General features: G+C 42.5%; 1 protein-coding gene across 2 annotated transcripts in view; it reads left to right on the top strand.

Moving 5' to 3' along the window:
• Nucleotides 1-20,006, top strand: part of TTC23 (tetratricopeptide repeat domain 23) — a 168,300-nt gene that overhangs the window by 41,692 nt on the left and 106,602 nt on the right. For both annotated transcript variants that reach the window (XM_055417708.2, XM_088829693.1), the window contains exon 3: nt 17,456-17,655. In XM_055417708.2, the coding sequence (XP_055273683.2) occupies nt 17,476-17,655 (180 nt within the window). In that variant the 5' untranslated portion in view covers nt 17,456-17,475. The remainder of the gene's footprint in view (nt 1-17,455; nt 17,656-20,006) is intronic.

The raw sequence follows: 20,006 nt of genomic DNA, 5'->3' as shown, positions 1-20,006 counted from the left end.
TTGTTTTTCCCTTGCTGCTTTTAATATTTGTTATTTGTGTTTGATCGTTGTTAGTTTGATTAATATGTGTCTTGAGGTGTTTCGCCTTGGGTTTACCCTGTTTGGGACTCTCTGGGACTTGAGTGACTATTTCTTGGACTTGGGTGACTATTTCCTTCCCCATTTAGGGAAGTTTTCAACTATTATCTCCTCAAATATTTTCTCATGGCCTTTCTTTTTGTCTTCTTCTTCTGGGACTCCTATGATTCGAATGTTGGGGCATTTAACATTGTCCCAGAGGTCTCTGAGATTGTCCTCATTTCTTTTAATTCATTTTTCTTTATTCCTGATTCATTTATATCTACCTTTCTATCTTCTACCTCACTAACCCTATCTTCTGCCTCCATTATTCTACTGTTGGTTCCCTCCAGAGTGTTTTTTATCTCATTTATTGCATCATTCATTATATATTGGCTCTTTTTATTTTTTCTAGGTCCTTGTTAAACATTTCTTGCATCTTCTCGATCCTTGTCTCCAGGCTATTTATCTGTAACTACATTTTGTTTTCAAGATTTTGGATCATTTTCACTATTATTATTCGGAATTCTTTATCAGGTAGACTGCCTATCCCTTCCTCTTTTGTTTGGTTTGGTGGACATTTATCCTGTTCCTTTACCTGCTGGGTATTTCTCTGCCTCTTCATCTTGCTTATATTGCTGTGTTTGGGGTGGCCTTTCCATCTTCTGGCAGTTTGTGGTTCCTCTTTATTGTGGACGTTCCTCGCTGTGGGTGAGATTGGACGTGTGGCTTTTCAAGGTTTCCTGGTTAGGGAAGCTTGTGTCAGTGTTCTGGTGGGTGGAGCTGGATTTCTTCTCTCTGGAGTGCACTGAAGTGTCCAGTAATGAGTTTTGAGATGTCAGTGGGTTTGGTGTGACTTTGCGCAGACTGTATATTGAAGCTCAAGTCTATGTTCCAGTGTTGTTGGAAAATTTGTGTGGTATGTTTTTCTCTGGAACTTGTTGGCACTTGGGTGGTGCTTGGTTTCAGTGTAGGTATGGAGGCATTTGATGAGCTTCTATCAATTAATGTTCCCTGGAGTCAGGAGTACTCTGGTGTTCTCAGGATTTGAACTTAAGCCCCCTGCCTCTGGTTTTCAGTCTTATACTTACAGTATCCTCAAGACTTCTCCAACTATACAGCACCGATGATAAAACATCTAGGTTAATGATGAAAAGTTTCTCCACAGTGAGAGACACCCCGAGAGGTTCAGAGTTACACAGAAAAGAGAAGAGGGAGGAGGGAGATAGAGGTGACCAGGAGGAGAAGAGGGGAAATCAAAAGGAGAGAGACAGATCCAGTCAGTAATCACTTCCCTATGTGTGCTCCACAGTCTGGATCCCTCAGAGATGTTCATGGAGTTACACAGAGAAGAGAAGAGGGAAGAAGGAGACAGAGGTGGCCAGGAGAAGAAAAGGGGGAATCAAAAGGAGAGAGACAGATCTAGCCAATAATCAGTTCCCTAAGTGTTCTCCACAGCCCGGAACACACAAAGAGACTCACAGAGTTGGGTAGAGAAGAGAAGGGTGAGGGGGGAGATAGAGGCAACCTAATGGAGAAAAAGGAGAGTCAAAAGGGGGAGAGAGCAATCCAGCCAGTAATCTCGCTCCCCAGTAAAAATGGGTACTGTAGATTGGGTTCTTAAAGGTACAAAATTGATAACAAATACCAAAAAACACAGGAGCACGGGAAGATGGCGGAGGAATAGGACGGGGCGACCACTCTCTCCCCCACAAAATCAGCAAAAGAACATTTGAACGCTGAGTAAATCCCACAAAACTTCTGAATACCAGCAGAGGACATCAGGCACCCAGAAAAGCAGCCCATAGTCTTCAAAAGGAGGTGGGAAATAGTATAAAAGATAAAAAGAGAGACAAAAGAGGGAGGGACGGAGGTCTGTCCCGGGAAGGGAGGCTTAAAAAAAAATAGAAGTTTCCAAACACCTGGAAACACTGGCGAGTCTGTGACCAGCCTTGGAACCTCAGAGGGCCACATAACTGGGAAAAAAGACATAAATAATTAAAACCCACAGACTAAGTGCCCAGAGGAAACTCTCAGTGGAGAAGCGGCACAGATGCCCGCACCCTCCACTAGCAGGCGGGGGCTGGGCAGGGAGGCGCGGGTGGCAGCGCTTAGAGAAAGGTCCGGGCTTGAACGCAACGAGGGCAAGCTGAGGGCACTAATGGGAGGCAGCGAAGCAGACTGCAGCGAAAAGCCCCTACCTAAGACTCTGCCAGCCCCACTCACAGAACAAAGGACTGAGCAGAGCGAGCTGGCTGTGGGCGGCCCATCCCCCAGCCCCCTCCAGACAGGTAGGGAGGGCAGCCAGCGCGGGAAGGGGCAGCCAAGGCCCCAAAGAGTCCTCCCATACCAAGCTGCAGGCAGGCTTCCTTGCTAACCAAAACTTCTTGGGTTCGGGCCGGTCGATATCCGCCTGAGAAGGTACACCGGTTGTACACCCAGAAAACTGAGCAGCAGGGACTGGGGAGGCGATAAGTCGCAGTGACCGCGCTCGCCAAACGCCTGGTTACCTGAGCTGCTCTCACCGGGTAAGGCACAAAACGCAGGCCCAGCCAAGTCTGCGCCTTTGTGGAGTACCCGAGAATGTGAACTTGAGCCACTCAGACCTGGGAAGGGCATGCAACCAGCGCCGGCAGTGGACAGCTCCCAGCAGAGCAACCTAGAGCCTGAGCAGCAAAAACAGGGAAAGCACACACACCGCGAGCGGGGGTAATCCCAGTGTAGCTGAGACACTGTGCACACTCCCCACAGACGCCAGTGATATTTGTTAGCAGCGTTCCTCCCTCCCCCACAGCGGGACTGAACAGGTGACCCGGAAAGAAAGTGTCCACCACCGCCCCCTGGTGTCAGTACGGGAATCAGACACTGAAGAGACCAGCAAACAGAAGAGCTTTAACAGAAGGAACGGCCTTGGAAGTAACAGATGGAGAAGTCTTGAGCCTACTGCAAGAATAAGACTGAAAACCAGAGGCAGAGGCTTAAGTCCAAAGACTGAGAACACCAGAGATCTCCTGTTCCAGGGAACATTAATTGATAGGTGCTCATCAAATACCTCCATACATACACTGAAACCAGGCACCACCCAAGGGTCAACAAGTTTCAGTGAAAGACATACTACGCAAATTCGCCAGCAACACAGGAGAATAGCCCTGAGCTTCAATATACGGGTTGCCCAAAGCCACTCCAAACCCATTGACTTCTCAAACTCATTACTGGACACTTCATTGCACTCCAGAGAGAAGAAATCCAGCTCCATCCACCAGAACATCGACTCAAGCTTCCCTAACCAGGGAACCTTGACAAGTCACCCATCCAACCCCACACACAACGAGGTAACTACATAATAAAGAGAACTCCACAAACTGCCAGAAGATGGAAAGGCCACCCCAAGCACAGCAATATAAGCAAGATGAAGAGGCAGAGAAATACCCAGTAAGTAAAGGAAGAGGATAAATGCCCACCAACACAAACAAAAGAGGAAGATATAGGGAACCTACCTGATAAAGAATTTCGAATTTTAATTGTGAAAATGATTCAAAATCTGGAAAGCAAAATGGAGTTACAGATAAATAAAGTGGAGAAAAGGATTGAGAAGATGGAAGAAATGTTTAATAAGGAATTAGAGGAAATTAAAAAAGAGTCAATATACAATGAATAATGCAATAGATGAGATTAGAAACACTCTCGAGGGAACAAAAAGAATAACGGAGGCAGAAGACAGATAAACGAGCTAGAAGATAGAATTGTAGAAATAAATGAAACAGACGGAAAAAGAAAAACAAATCAAAAGAATTGAGGACAATATTAGAGACCTCTGGGACAATGTTAAACCCCCCAACATCTGAATCATAGGAGTCCCAGAAGAAGAAGACAAAAAGAAAGACCAAAAGAGAATACTTGAGGAGATAATAGCTGAAAATTTCCCTAAAATGGGGAAGGAAATAATCACCCAAGTCCAAGAAACCCAAGAGAGTCCCTAATGGGATAAACCCAAGGTGAAATACTCCAAGACACATATTAATCAAATTAACAAAGATCAAACACAAAGAACAAATATTAAAAGCAGCAAGGGGAAAAAAACAACACACAAGGGGATTCCCATAAGGATAACAGCTGATCTTTCAACAGAAACTCTTCAGGCCAGGAGGGAATGGCAAAACATACTTAAAGTGATGAAAGAAAATAACCTACAGCCCAGATTACTGTACCCAACAAGGATCTCATTCGAATATGAAGGGGAAATCAAAAGCTTTACAAACAAGCAAAAGCTGAGAGAATTCAGCATCACCAAACCAGCTCTCCAACAAATACTAAAGGATCTTCTCTAGAGGTGAAACACAGAAAGGGTATATAAACTCGAACCCAAAACAATAAAGAAAATGGCAACGGGATCATCAGTTCAGTCAGTCAGTTCAGTCGCTCAGTCGTGTCCGACTCTTTGCGACCCCGTGAATCACAGCAGGCCAGGCCTCCCTGTCCATCACCAACTCCCGGAGTTCACTCAAACTCATGTCCATCGAGTCGGTGATGCCATCCAGCCATCTCATTCTCTGTCATCCCAGTATCTGCCCACCCCCAATCCCTCCCAGCTTCAGACTCTTTTCCAGTGAGTCAACTCGTCGCATGAGGTGGCCAAAGTATTGGATTTTCAGCTTTAGCATCAGTCCTTCCAATGAACACCCAGGATTGATCTCCTTTAGAATGGACTGGTTGGATCTCCTTGCAGTCCAAGGGACTCTCAAGAGTCTTCTCCAACACCACAGTTCAAAAGCATCAATTCTTCGGCGATCAGCTTTCTTCACGGTCCAACTCTCACGTCCATACATGACCACAGGAAAAACCATAGCCTTGACTAAATGGACCTTTTTTGGCAAAGTAATGTCTCTGCTTTTTAATATGCTATCTAGGCTGGTCATAACTTTCCTTCCAAGGAGTAAGCGCCTTTTAATTTCATGGCTGCAATCAGCATCTGCAGTGATTTTGGGGCCCAAAAAAATAAAGTTTGACACTGTTTCCACTGTTTCCCCATCTATTTCCCATGAAGTGATAGGAACAGATGCCATGATCTTCGTTTTCTGAATGTTGAGCTTCAAGCCAACCTTTTCACTCTCCTCTTTCACTTTCATCAAGAGGCCTTTGAGTTCCTCTTCACTTTCTGCCATAAGTGGGGTGTCATCTGCATATGAGGTTATTGATATTTCTCCCAGCAATCTTGATTCCAGCTTGTGCTTCCTCCAGCCGGGTGATAATATACAACCTTGACGCACTCCTTTTCCTATTTGGAACCAGTCTGTTGTTCCATGTCCAGTTCTAACTGTTGCTTCCTGACCTGAACGGGATCATACTTAACAATAATCACCTTAAACGTAAATGGGTTGAATGCCCCAACCAAAAGACAAAGGCTGGCTGAATGGATACAAAAACAAGACCCCCATATATGTTGTCTACAAGAGACCCACCTCAAAACGAGGGACACATACAGACTGAACGTGAAGGGCTGGAAAAAGATATTCCACACAAATAGAGACCAAAAGAAAGCAGGAGTAGCAATACTCATATCAGATAAAATAGATTTTAAAACAAAGGCTGTGAAAAGAGACAAAGAAGGAAACTACATAATGATCAAAGGATCAATCCAAGAAGAAGATATAACAATTATAAATATTTATGCACCCAACATAGGAGCACCACAATATGTATGACAATTACTAACAAGTATGAAAGGGGAAATTAACAATAACACAATAATAGTGGGATACTTTAATACCCCACTCACACCTATGGATAGATCAACTAAACAGAAAATTAACAAGGAAACACATGTTAAACAATACAATAGACCAGTTAGACCTAATAGATCTCTATAGGACATTTCACCCCAAAACAATGAATTTCACTTTTTTCTCAAGTGCACACGGAACCTTTTCCAGGATAGATCACATCCTGGGCCATAAATATAGCCTTGGTAAATTCAAAAAAATTGAAATCATTCCAAGCATCTTTTCTGACCACAATGAAGTAAGATTAGATCTCAATTACAGGAGAAAAACTCTTTAAAATGCCAACATATAGAGGCTGAACAACACGCTGCTGAATAATGAACAAATCATAGAAGAAATCAAAAAAGAAATCAAAATATGCATAGAAATGAATGAAAATGAAAACACAACAACCCAAAACCTATGGGACACTGTAAAACCAGTGCTAAGGGGAAGGTTCATAGCCATACAAGCTTACCTCAAGAAACAAGGATAAAGTAAAATAAATAACCTAACTCTACATCTAAAGAAACTAGAAAAGGAAGAAATGAAGAACACCAGGGTTAGTAGAAGGAAAGAAATCTTAAAAATTAGGGCAGAAATAAATGCAAAAGAAACAAAAGAGACCATAGCAAAAATCAACAAAGCCAGAAGCTGGTTCTTTGAGAAGGTAAATAAAATTGAGAAACCATTAGCCAGACTCATCAAGAAACAGAGGGAGAAGAACCAAATCAATAAAATTAGAATTGAAAATGGAGAGATCACAACCGACAACACAGAAATACAAAGGATTATTAGAGAATACTATCAGCAATTATATGGCAATGAAATGAATAGCCTGGAAGAAATGGACAAATTCTTAGAAAAGTACAACTTTCCAAAACTGAACCAAGAAGAAATAGAAAATCTGAACAGACCCATCACAAGCACAGAACTAGAGGCTGTAATCAGAAATCTTCCAGCAAACAAAAGCCCAGGTCCAGACAGCTTCACAGCTGAATTCTACCAAAAATTTAGAGAAGAGCTAACACCTATTCTACTCAAACTCTTCCAGAAAATTGCTGAGGAAGGGAAACTTCCAAACTCATTCTATGAGGCCACCATCACCCTAATGCCAAAACCTGGTAAAGATACCACAAAAAAAGAAAACTATAGGCCAATATCACTGATGAACATAGATGCAAAAATCCTTAACAAAATTCTAGCAATCAGAATCCAATAACACATTAAGAAGATCATACATCATGAGCAAGTGGGCTTTATCCCAGGAAGGCAAGGATTCTTCAATATCTGCAAATCAATCAACGTAATACACCACATTAACAAACTGAAAAATAAAAATCATATGATTATCATAATATGCAGAGAAAGCCTTCAACAAAATTCAACATCCATTTATGATAAAAACCCTCCAGAAAGTGGGAATAGAAGGGACATATCTCAACATAATAAAAGCTATATATAACAAACCCACAGCAAACATTATCCTCAACGGTGAAAAACTGAAAGCATTTCCCCTAAAGTCAGGAACAAGACAAGGGTGCCCACTCTCACCACTACTATTCAACATAGTTCTGGAAGTTCTGGCTACAGCAATCAGAGCAGAAAAATACATAAAAGGAATACAAATTGGAAAAGAAGAAGTAAAACTTTCACTGTTCACTGATGACATGATCCTCTACACAGAAAACCCTAAAGACTCTACCAGAAAACTAGAGCTAATCAATGAATACAGTAAAGTTGCAGGATATAAAATCAACACACAGAAATCCCTTGCATTCCTATACACTAATAATGAGAAAATAGAGAAATTAAGGAAACTATTCCATTCACTGTTGCTACGAAAAGAATTAAATACTTAGGAATATATCTACCTAAGGAAACAAAAGACTTGTACATAGAAAACTATAAAACACTTGTGAAAGTAATCAAAGATGACACTAATAGATGGGGAAATATACCGTGTTCGTGGATTGGAAGAATAAATATTGTAAAAATGAGTATACTACCCAAAGTAATTTATACATTCAATGCAATCCCTATCAAGTTGCCAACGATATTTTTCACAGAACTAGAACAAATAATCTCACAATTTGTATGGAAGTACAAAAAACTTCGAATAGCCAAAGCAATCTTGAGGAAGAAGAATGGAACTGGGGGAATTAACCTGCCAGAATTCAGGCTCTACTACAAAGCCACAGTCATCAAGACAGTATGGTACTGGCATAAAGACAGAAATATAGATCAATGGAACAAAATAGAAAGCCCAGAAATAAATCCACGCACCTATGGACACCTTATCTTTGACAAAGGAGGCAAGAATATAAAATGGAGAAAAGACAGTCTCTTTAACAAGTGGTGTTGGGAAAACTGGTCAGCCATTTGTAAAAGAATGAAACTAGAACACTTCCTAACACCATACACAAAAATAAACTCAAAATGGATTAGAGAGCTAAATGTAAGACCAGAAACTATAAAACTCCTAGAAGAGAACATAGGTAAAACACTCTCTGACATAAATCACAGCAGGATCCTCCAAGACCCACCTCCCAGAATATTGGAAATAAAAGCAAAAATAAACGAATGGGACCTAATTAAAATCAAAAGCTTCTGCATAGCAAAGGAAACTATAAGCAAGGTGAAAAGACAGCCTTCAGAATGGGAGAAATTAATAGCAAATGAAACAACTGACAAAGAATTGATCTCAAAAATATACAAGCAGCTCCTGCAGCTCAATTCAGAAAAATAAACGACCCAATCAAAAAATGGGCCAAAGAACTAAACAGACATTTCTCCAAAGAAGACATACAGATGGCTAACAAACACATGAAAAAATGCTCAACATCCCTCATAATCAGAGAAATGCAAATCAAAACCACAATGAGATACTATTTCACACCAGTCAGAATGGCTGCTATCCAAAAGTCTCCATGCAATAAATGCTGGAGAGGGTGTGGAGAAAAGGGAACCCTCTTACACTGTTGGTGGGAATGCAAACTAGTAATGCCACTATGGATAACAGTGTGGAGATTCCTTTAAAAACTGGAAATAGAACTGCCATATGATCCAGCAATTGCACTCCTGGGCGTACACACCGAGGAAACCAGAATTGAAAGAGACACATGTACTCCAATGTTCATCGCAGCCCTGTTTATAATAGCGAGGACATGGAAGCAACCTAGATGTCCATCTGCAGGTGAATGGATAAGAAAGCTTTGGTACATATACACAATGGAGTATTTTTCAGCCATCAAAAAGAATGCATTTGAATCAGTTCTAATGAGGTGGATGAGATTGGAGCCTATTATACAGAGTGAAGTAAGCCAGAAAGAAAAACATCAATACAATATACTAACACGTATATATGGAATTTAGAAAGATGACAACCTTAACCCTGTATACGAGACAGCAAAAGAGACATAGGTGTATAGAACAATCTTTGGGACTCTGTGGGAGAGGGTAAAGGTGGGATGATTTGGGAGAATGGCATTGTAGCATGTATATTGTCATATGTGAAACGAATCACCAGTCCAGGTTCCATGCATGATACAGGATGCTAGGGACTGGTGCACGGGTATGACCTGGAGGGAGGATATGGGGAAGAGGGAGGTGGGAAGGGTTTTTAAGAAGGGGAACACATGTGCACCCGGGGCGGATTCGTGTCAATGTATGGCAAAACCAACCAATATATTAATGTAAAGTAATTTGCCTCCAATAAAAAAAAAAAGAACCAACACTGGTACTTGGTCAGTGGAACAAATGTGGAACATGAAACCAAGGATGGCTGTCTTGATCATCTTTCTACATTGTGGTGCAGTTAGAAAAAACTCCATAATCTCATGGGATCACACAGTAAAAGTCCATTTATTTGTCATGTTCCAATCAGTTGTAAATAGACTGTGACCTTTTGCCATTGGATTCTTGGATCCAGCCTGAAGGAGGAAGCCCTATCTGGAACACATCAGACTTATGAGAAAGAGAAAGGAACAATGGCTGAAATACATGACGACTCTTAAAGCTTCTGCTCAGAAGTAACACACATGTCAATGGACATGAGTTTGAGTAAACTCCAAGAGTTGGTGATGGACAGGGAGGCCTGGTGTACTGTAGTCCATGTGGTCGCAAAGAGTTGGACACCACTGAGTGACTGAACTGAACTGAACACACATCTCTTTGCTGACATCTTATTGACCAAAGCAAGTCCTATGTGTAGGCCTTCTGACAAAAGGGCAGGAAGTATTTTCTTCCCACAGAAAAGTAATGCAAGTCATGTGGCATGGGGATGGATATGTATTCCCTCTACAGTGAGAGGAGCAAATTCTATGGGTGATAAGGTAATCTACAATAGAGGCACTGGGACCAATAGTATGCATGCAACCAGTCCATCCTAAAGGAGATCAATCCTGGGTGTTCATTGGAGGGACTGATGCTAAAGCTGAAACTGCAATACTTTGGCCACCTCATGCGATGAGTTGACTCACTGGAAAAGACTCTGATGCTGGGAAAGGTTGGGGGTGGGAGGAGAAGGGGACGACAGAGAATGAGATGGCTGGATGGCATCACCGACTCTGTGGACATGAGTTTGAGTGAACTCCGGGAGTTGTTGATGGACAGGGAGGCCTGGCGTGCTGTGATTCATGGGGTCGCGGAGAGTCGGACACGACTGAGTGACTGAACTGAATTGAACTGAACTGAACTAACATGAAACATGGTACCTGAAAGTGATGTGGTATATGGACAAAATAGAACGTCAAGTAGTAGGCAATCATAGTGGTACAGGAAAATAATAAATATGTGCAACCAACATTGAAAATTAAGCAAATGGTATATAGAGCCAATGTAACCCATGGACCTAGCCTGATGCATGGAAGCAATATGGTTTATGGGACTGATACGGTGTACTCTACATCATCTTGTGGAAGGAACAGAACTTGACATTAATTGACCTGGGTTCTAGTCCCAAACTTGCTAACTTGTTATGTGACTTTGGGCCATTTACTTCCTTTCTCTGGATCTCACTTTATTCATCTATATAATGAGCACCTCAAATTGAAAGGTCTCCAAGACCTCTGTGTCTCCAAAATTCTATGTCACAGTAGGTGAAATGCATGAAATCAAATGCTGTAAACTAGTGTATCCTCTGTGAACCATAGGGTGCATTAAAACACCATAGAAGAATTAAAGTTGTTACAGGTACAGTAAAAAAAAAAAAAAAAACAAATACCAAAAAACAAAGTTTAAAAATCTAGAGTAGAGGTTAGATTCTCAAAAATACAATATTAAAGGGAAAAAAAAAGTCACAAAAATTATAATATATATATATATGAAGTTTGCTTTAAAAATTGGGTCTTTTTTTTGCAAAGTAATAGTAGGTTATAAAAATGAAAATTAAAGAAGTAATAGAGGACTTAAAAATAAAAAATTTAATTAAAATTAAATTTAATTTTAAAAGTGATAATAGTAAAAATATATCTAGGAGTTTCTCTGGTGTTGTTGTGGACAGTGTTGGGTCAGTTCATTTTCAGATAGTTCCTTGATCCGGCTTACACTTCTCAAAATCTGTAGGCCCCTTCCTATGTTGTCCGTGCTAACTGCAGGGTTTTGATCTATTGCACCTGTCACTTCCAAAGCGGTTCCCTCTGTTTATTTTAGCTTCTTCTGTTTGCTGACCTCTTCAGTGTCTAATTTCTGCCCTGACCCAAGAGGGCAGTGGTGGTCACTTTTTTAGGATCACTTGTTCAATCATGCTGTGGGGAGGGAGGAACACTGCAAACAAATATCACTGGTGTGTGTGGGGAGTGCTCCCAGTGTCTCAGCTACACTGGGTTTGCCCCTGCTCATGGCATGTGTGTTTTCCCAGTCTACACTGCTCAGGCTCTAGGTTGCTCTGCCGGGAGCTGTCTGAAGCAGGCCCTGGGTTGAGTGCAATTCCCAGGTCTAAGCCGTTCAGGTTCAGGTTCAGATTCAGGTACTCCACAAAGGCTCAGACTTAAATGGGCCTGCATTTTGTGCCCTTCCCCTGTCCGAGCAGCTCAGGTGACCAGGTGCTTGGCAAGCACGGTCGCTGCGACTTATCACCTCCCCAATCCCTGCCGCTGGGTTTTCTGGGTGAACAACTAGCGCACCTTCTCAGGTATGCCGTGTGTCTCTTCTGGGGAGCTGATCTCTGACTGCGACCCTCCCGGCAAATGTCGACCATTCAGAATCCCACGGAGTCTTGGTTAGCAAGGAAGCCTGCTTGCAGTTTGGTAGATGATGCCTCTTTGGGGCCGCAATTGCCCCCTTCCAGCTCTGGCTGCCCTCACCTGCCTGTCTCCCATGGGGGATGGGACGGTCCGCAGCAGGCTAGCTCTGCTCAGTCCTTTGTTCTGTGAGCAAGCCTGGCAGTGTCTTAGGTTAGGGCTTTTGGCGGGATAGCTATCCCACAGTCTGGGTTGCTATCTCTACTCAGTTCCCTCAGATTGCCCTTGGGACATTCAGGCCCGGTCCTTACCCTAAGCAGTGCAACCTGCGCCTCCCTGTCCAGCCCCCGCTTGCTAGTGGCTGATGCAAGCATCTGCGCTGCTTCTCCTCTGGGAGTTGCCTTTAGGCACATAATCTGTGGGTTTTAATTATTTATTTATTTTTCCTCCCAGTTATGTTACCCTCTGAGGTTCCAAGTGTCGCCACAGACTTGCCAGTGAGAGTTTTCCTGGTGTTTGGAAACTTCTCTCTTTTTTAAAATTCCCTTCCCTGGATGGATCTCCATCCCTACCTCTTTCGTCTCTCTTTTTATCTTTTATATTTTTTCCTACCTCCTTTCGAAGATAATGGGACGCCTTCCTGGGTGCCTGATGTCCTCTGCCAGCATTCAGAAGTTTTTTTGTGGAATTTGCTCAGTGTTCAAATGTTCTTTCGATGAATATGTGGGGGAGAAAGTGGTCTCCCCGTCCTATTCCTCCGCCATCTTAGGACCGCCCTCTCATCATCTTTTTAAAAATACTAATATTTTCTCTTTCCTGACTACTTTTAAAATTCTCTCTTTATCATGGTTTTGAGCAGTTTGGTTACAATGTGTTTTGGTGTCGTTTTCTCTTTCCTGTGTTTAGTGTGCATTTAGCTCCTGAAATCTCTGACTTTTTACTTTTCCTTAAATTTGGAAAAAATTTGGCCACCATTTCTTCAAACACTTTTTCTGTCCCCTCTGCATTCCACTTTTCTTTAGGGACTCAAATTACATATATATTAGGCAAGTTGAAGTTCTTTCACAGCTCACTGGTGTTTTAAGATGGTTTCTATCACTACATCTGCAAGTTCATGCATCTTTTCATCTGTAATATCTGATCTTCCATTAATCTCATCTAGTATATTTTCATCTCACATATAATTTTCATGTCTAGAAGTTCAATTTGGCTTTTCATAGTCCATGACCCTAGTTAACTTTTTAAACATAGTTAAGACCTACAAGACCTTTTAGAACTAACACCCAAAAAAGATGTCCTTTTCATTATAGGGGACTGGAATGCAAGAGTAGGAAGACAAGAAACACCTGGAGTAACAGACAAATTTGGCCCTGGAGTACAGAATGAAGCAGGGCAAAGGCTAATAGAGTTTTGCCAAGAGAACACACTGGTCATAGCAAACACCCTTTTCCAACAACACAAGAGAAGACTCTACACATGAACATCACCAGATGATCAACACCAAAATCAGATTGATTATATTTTGTGCAGGCAAAGATGGAGAAGCTGTATACAGTTACCAAAAACAAGACCGGGAGCTGACTGTGGTTCAGATCATGAACTCCTTATTGCCAAATTCAGACTTAAATTGAAGAAAGTAGGGAAAACCACTAGACCATTCAGATATGACCTAAATCAAATCCCTTATGATTATACAGTGGAAGTGAGAAATAGATTTAAGGGACTAGATCTGATAGACAGAGTGCCTGATGAACTCTGGACGGAGGTTCGTGACATTGTACAGGAGACATGGATCAAGACCATCCCCGTGGAAAAGAAATGCAAAAGGGCAAAATGGCTGTCTGGGGAGGCCTTACAAATAGCTGTGAAAAGAAGAGAAGCAAAAAGCAAAGGAGAAAAGGAAAGATATAAGCATCTGAATGCAGAGTTCCTAAGAATAGCAAGGAGATAAGAAAGCCTTCCTCAGCGATCAATGCAAAGAAATAGAGGAAAACAACAGAATAGGAAAGACTAGAGATCTCTTCAAGAAAATTAGAGATACCAAGGGAACATTTCATGCAAAGATGGGCTCGATAAAGGACAGAAATGGTATGGACCTATCAGACAGAAGATATTAACAAGAGGGGGCAAGAATACACAGAAGAACTGTACAAAATAGATCTTCACAACAAAGATAATCACGATGGTGTGATCACTCACCTAGAACCAGACATCTTGCAATGCAAAGTCAAGTGGGCCTCAGGAAGCATCACTATGAAAAAAGCCAGTGGAGGTGATGGAATTCCAGTTGAGCTATTTCAAACCCTAAAAGATGATGCTGTGAAAGTGCTGCACTCAATATGCCAGCAAATTTGGAAAACTCAGCAGTGGCCACAGGACTGTAAAAGGTCAGTTTTCATTCCAACCCCAAAGAAAGGCAATGCCAAAGAATGCTCAAACTACCACACAATTGCACTCATCTCACACGCTAGTAAAGTCATGCTCAAAATTCTCCAAGCCAGGCTTCAGCAATACATTAACCGTGAACTTCCAGATGTTCAAGCTGGTTTTAGAAAAGGCAGAGGAACCAGAGATCAAATTGCCAACATCTGCTGGATCATGGAAAAAGCAAGAGAGTTCCAGAAAAACATCTATTTCTGCTTTATTGGCTATGCTAAAGCCTTTGACTGTGTGGATCACAAGAAACTGTGGAAAATTCTGAAAGAGATGGGAATACCAGACCACCTGACCTGCCTCTTGAGAAACCTGTATGCAGGTCAGGAAGCAACAGTTAGAACTGGCCATGGAACAACAGACTGGTTCCAAATACGAAAAGGAGTACGTCAAGGTTGTATATTGTCATCCTGCTTATTTAACTTATATGCAGAGTACATCATGAGGAACTCTGGGCTGGAAGAAGCACAAGCTGGAATCAAGATTGCTGGGAGAAATATCAATAACCTCTGGTATGCAGATGACACCATCCTTATGGCAGAAAGTGAAGAGAAACTAAAAAGCCTTTTGCTGAAAGTGAAAGAGGAGAGTGAAAATGTTGGCTTAAAGCTCAACATTCAGAAAACTAAGATCATGGCATCTGGTCTCATCACTTCATGGGAAATAGATGGGGAAACAGTGGAAACAGTGTCAGACTATTTTTGGGGGCTCCAAAATCACTGCGGATGCTGATTGCAGCCATGAAATTAAAAGACGCCTACTCCTTGGAAGGAAAGTCATGACCAACCTAGATAGTCTATTAAAAAGCAGAGACATTACTTTGCCAACAAAGGTCCGTCTAGTCAAGGCTATGGTTTTTCCAGTGGTCGTGTTTGGATGTGAGAGTTGGACTGTGGAGAAAACTGATCGCCCAAGAATTGATGCTTTTGAACTATGGTTTTGGAGAAGACTCTTGAGAGTCCCTTGGACTGCAAGGAGATCCAACCAGTCCATTCTAAGGGAGATCAGTCTTAGGTGTTCATTGGAAGGACTGATGCTGAAGCTGAAACTCCAATACTTTGGCCACCTCATGTGAAGTGTTGACTCATTGGAAAAGACTCTGATGCTGGGAGGGATTGAGGGCAGGAGGAGAAGGGGACAACAGAGAATGAGATGGCTGGATGGCATCACCGACTCAATGGACATGAGTTTGAGTGAACTCCAGGAGTTGGTGATGGACAGAGAGGCCTGGCGTGCTGTGATTCATGGGGTCGCAAAGAGTTGGACACGACTGAGCCACTGAACTGACCTGAATTTTTTAAACATATGGAATACAATTATATAATCCTTAATATTCTTTTCTGCTAACTTAATATCTGGGTCAGTTTTGAGTGATTCATCTTCTCATTATGGGCTGTTTTCTTGCCTATTTGCATACCTGATGATCTTTGTTTGGATGTTAACGTTTATTTCAACCTGTTCAGTGCTGGCTGTTTTTGTATTCCTATCAACACCCTTGAATTTTGCCCTCTGATATAGTTACTTGGAAACAGTTTTATCCTTTTAGGTCTTACTTTCCTGGTGATGGACAGGGAGGCCTGGTGTGCTGTGATTCATGGGGTCGCAAAGAGTCGGACATGACTGAGCAACTGAACTGAACTGAACCGAACTGAAGCAGAGCTCACCCAAGGGCTAATTATTCTCCATGGGGTCGCGGAGAGTCAGACACGACTGAGCGACTGAACTGAACTGAACTGAACTGGTTATTATACTAATCATTCTCCACTACTTCCTTGTGGCTCAGATATAATGTGGGAGACCCAGGTTTGATCCCTGGGTTGGGAAGATCCCCTGGAGAAAGGAATGGCAACCCACTGCAATATTCCTAGATTTTCTCTGGTTGTTCAGACAGTAAAGAATCTGCCTGCAATGTGAGAGACCCAGGTTTGATCTCTATATCAGGCAGACCCTCTGGAGAAGGGAATGGCTACTCACTCCAGTATTCTTGCGTAGAGAATTCCATGGACAGAGGAGCTTGGTGACAGTCCAAAAGAGTTGGATATGACTGAGTGACTAACACACTGATAAAAACTTTCTGAATACTTTACCCTCTGCCTCATGAATTATGAGTTTTTCCAGTCTGGTCAGTGAGAACAGGCACTGCCAACCTTGGTGAGCACCAGATACTTCCTTTCAATGTTCTTAGAGGAATCTTTCTCCAGACTCAAGTAGTTTTCTTACACTCATGCTATCAGTATTCTCCCCCTTTCTTGAGGATGCTAATCTCTGGGGTCTTCTCTGGGCAGCTCTGTCCTCTCTAGTAATCTGTTCCGTGCATTACAGCCTCCTTGGTCTCCCCAGATGCTCAAGTCTATTTCCTCAACTCAGTCCACAGGGTAACTTCTGGGTTACCCTGCATGATCCAGAAACTTTTTCAAAGCAATGAGCTGGGACAGTCAAGCTTCTCACTTTGTTTCATTTTTCCATTTCTCACGTCTCATGTCCTGTCTTTTGACAATTGTTTCACACCCTTTTTGCCAATGGTTGTTTTGTTGTTGTTTGGTAGATTTTCTGTTGATTGGTTGGTTACTTAAGGCAAGAGGATAAATCTCATCCCTTCATCTTAGCTGGAAGTGAAAGTTTAACATGTCAATTTTTTTCCCATTTCACAGTTACTTGGGGTTCAACAGATCTAATCTGAGCTCTTTGAGAGTTGATTCCTACTGACATATATAATATGTCATATGTCGTATATAATATATAAAATACATGAATATGTATGTGTATAAACATACATATACACACATATGATACATACATAGGACAAAGAATGTTTGATTTAGTTAAAACTTGAAATCCATCTGAAAGAAGTTAGTATTAGCCACTAGGAGCTTTTCGGATAGATGCTATTTGTTTCAAAGAAGCCATGGGTATAGTGTTGAAATTTTCTTAAATTCTAGCCTCAATTTCTAGGAAAAATATGTATTTCTAAAAGTAATGGTGGAAATTATCATTAATACTTTTGTTTTCCTATTTAAAAATTAGAGAGTAATGTATATAAAAATATGCAAGAATCACAGGAAACTCACATATCCAACCACCTGGATGAAATTGTTTCTGCCGTCAGCATAACACCTAGAAAGAAACTGCAAAACCAGCTGCTTCAGAGAGCACTGTTTCAGCCTCCTCGAGAGAAACTCCGCCTCTCTGAAGAGAAAGCAAAGTCCTATGCCAGCAGTCATGAGGTAAGGAACATTTCTTTTCATACACGTACTCTGGTAACTGAGGAGTAGGATACTTCAGGTTGCATTCCTACTCTCAGGAGTTTGGCACAAGAGAAAATACATGACAGTGCCTTTTCATGGTGTGAGTGATATAGTACCTCAGGGCACAGTCAGCATGTTGTTTGCTGAATGAGTGCACAAAGGAACAAAGGAGTCTGCCCTGACCTTTGACAAGTGTACACTAGACCGACTGGTTGTGGCTTTGACCTGCTAAAGTGGCTTCCCATGAGTTAGTAAGTGTTTCTTGAGCTCCTCCTGTGTGCCAGGTCTCGGCACTGGAACACAGCACAAAGCAGATGAAGCTTCTGTAGTCACAGAACTTGTGTTTCTTAAATTCTTAGTCTTCTGTTTCTGCATACTTCTTTACCATCTCTCTTCAGGGTTTTATTCATTTACTCATTCATTCAATTGTATTTCTCTACTACCTCTTATGTTCAGTTCAGTTCAGTCACTCAGTCGTGTCCGACTCTTTGCAGCCCCATGGACTGCAGCACACCAGGCCTCCCTGTCCATCACCAACTCCTGGAGTTTACTCAAACTCTTGTCCATTGAGTTGGTGATGCCATCCAACCATCTCATCCTCTGTCATCCCCTTCTTCTCCCGCATTCAATCTTTCCCAGCATCAGGGTTTTTCAAATGAGTCAGCTCTTCACATCAGGTGACCAAAGCATTGGAGGTTCAGCTTCAACATGTGCCAGGTCCTAATTCGTCCATTTATTTATTTCATAAAGATTTACTGTATACCTAATGTGTACCAGTCTTCTCTGATAGCTCATTTGGTAAAGACTCTGCCTGCAATGCAGGAGACCTTGGTTGAATTCCCGGGTCAGGAAAATCCACTAGAGAAGGGATAGGCTACCCATTCCAGTGTTCTTGGACTTCTCTTGTGGCTCGGCTGGTAAAGAATCTACCTGCAATGTGGGAGACCTGGGTTCAATCCCTGGGTTGGGAAGATCCCCTGGAGAAGGGAAAGCCTACCCACTCCAGTATTCTGGCCTGGAGAATTTCATGGACTGACTGTATAGTCCATGGGGTAGCAAAGACTCGGACACAACTGAGTGACTTTCACTTCACTTCTAATGTGTACCAAGTGCTGTGCAGGGGCTCGGGGCATGATGGGGAAAGCTATAACCTCTGCCTCAGAGGATCTCATGACCTGGTTAGGAAGATAGCTAATGATGGTCAGCATAAGTTCTGTGACAGACACAAGCTCAGGTGATACAGATGCAAAACCTGGGGTTGAGGGGAGAATGTGTGAGCAGTGACCCTAGAGTTGGAGGAGCAACAGCACCTGAGGCATGCTCTGCAGATGGGAGCTACTTGGACTGCACTGATAACAGTGCTTAGGTAGGAGAGAGGGCCAGGTCGGACAGGGGACAGTGTGTTCTGAGTGGAGGTGGCAGATGGGCGAGAGTCAATGGTCTGAGGGCGCACAGCCTCTTTGGTGAAATACATGGAAATATGTGGGAAGCAGGCTTTAGTTATACAGGGAAGGAACTGAGGTTGGATTACAGACCAGAGCTGGGGCCCAGAGAGTGTTCAACACCCAGAAAAAGTTTACACTTTCTCTTCAGGGTGCTGGAAACTATCACAGGATTATAAGTCGGAAAGGGCCATGAGCAAGTCTGAGTTTTTGGAATGATCACTCAAACCTCAGATACCTGAATAGAGGAGGAAGAGGAGGGACGTAAATTGGAGGAGGAGGGCCCGTTCAGAGGGCGTTTGCAATAATCCTGGCAAGGAATTATGAGGGCCTAAATATGGCAGAGGCAGTTCAGTTCAGTTCAGTTCAGTTCAGTAGCTCAGTCATGTCTGACTATTTAGGATCCCATGAATCGCAGCATGCCAGGCCTCCCTGTCCATCACCAACTCCCGGAGTTTACCCAAACTCATGTCCATTCAGCCATCTCATCCTCTGTCGTCCCCTTCTTCTCCTGCCCCCAATCCCTCCCAGCATCAGGGTCTTTTCCAATGAGTCAACTCTTCGCATAAGGTGGCCAAAGTATTGGAGTTTCAGCTTTAGCATCAGTCCTTCCAATGAACACCCAGGACTGAGCTCCTTCAGGATGGACTGATTGGATCTCCTTGCAGTCCAAGGGACTCTCAAGAGTCTTGTCCAACACCACAATTCAAACGCATCAATTCTTCAGCACTCAGCTTTCTTCACAGTCCAACCCTCACATCCATACATGGCCACTGGAAAAACCATAGCCTTGACTAGATGGACCTTTGTTGGCAAAGTAATGTCTCTGCTTTTTAATATGCTGTCTAGGTTGGTCGTAACTTTCCTTCCAAGGAGCAAGCATCTCTT

The sequence above is a fragment of the Moschus berezovskii genome, chromosome 21 (assembly GCF_049115385.1).
Source record: "Moschus berezovskii isolate FMDL1 chromosome 21, NW_MosBer_1.0, whole genome shotgun sequence".
In the NCBI taxonomy this organism is placed as follows: domain Eukaryota; kingdom Metazoa; phylum Chordata; class Mammalia; order Artiodactyla; family Moschidae; genus Moschus; species Moschus berezovskii.
This window is presented reverse-complemented; position numbering and strand designations above follow the sequence as displayed.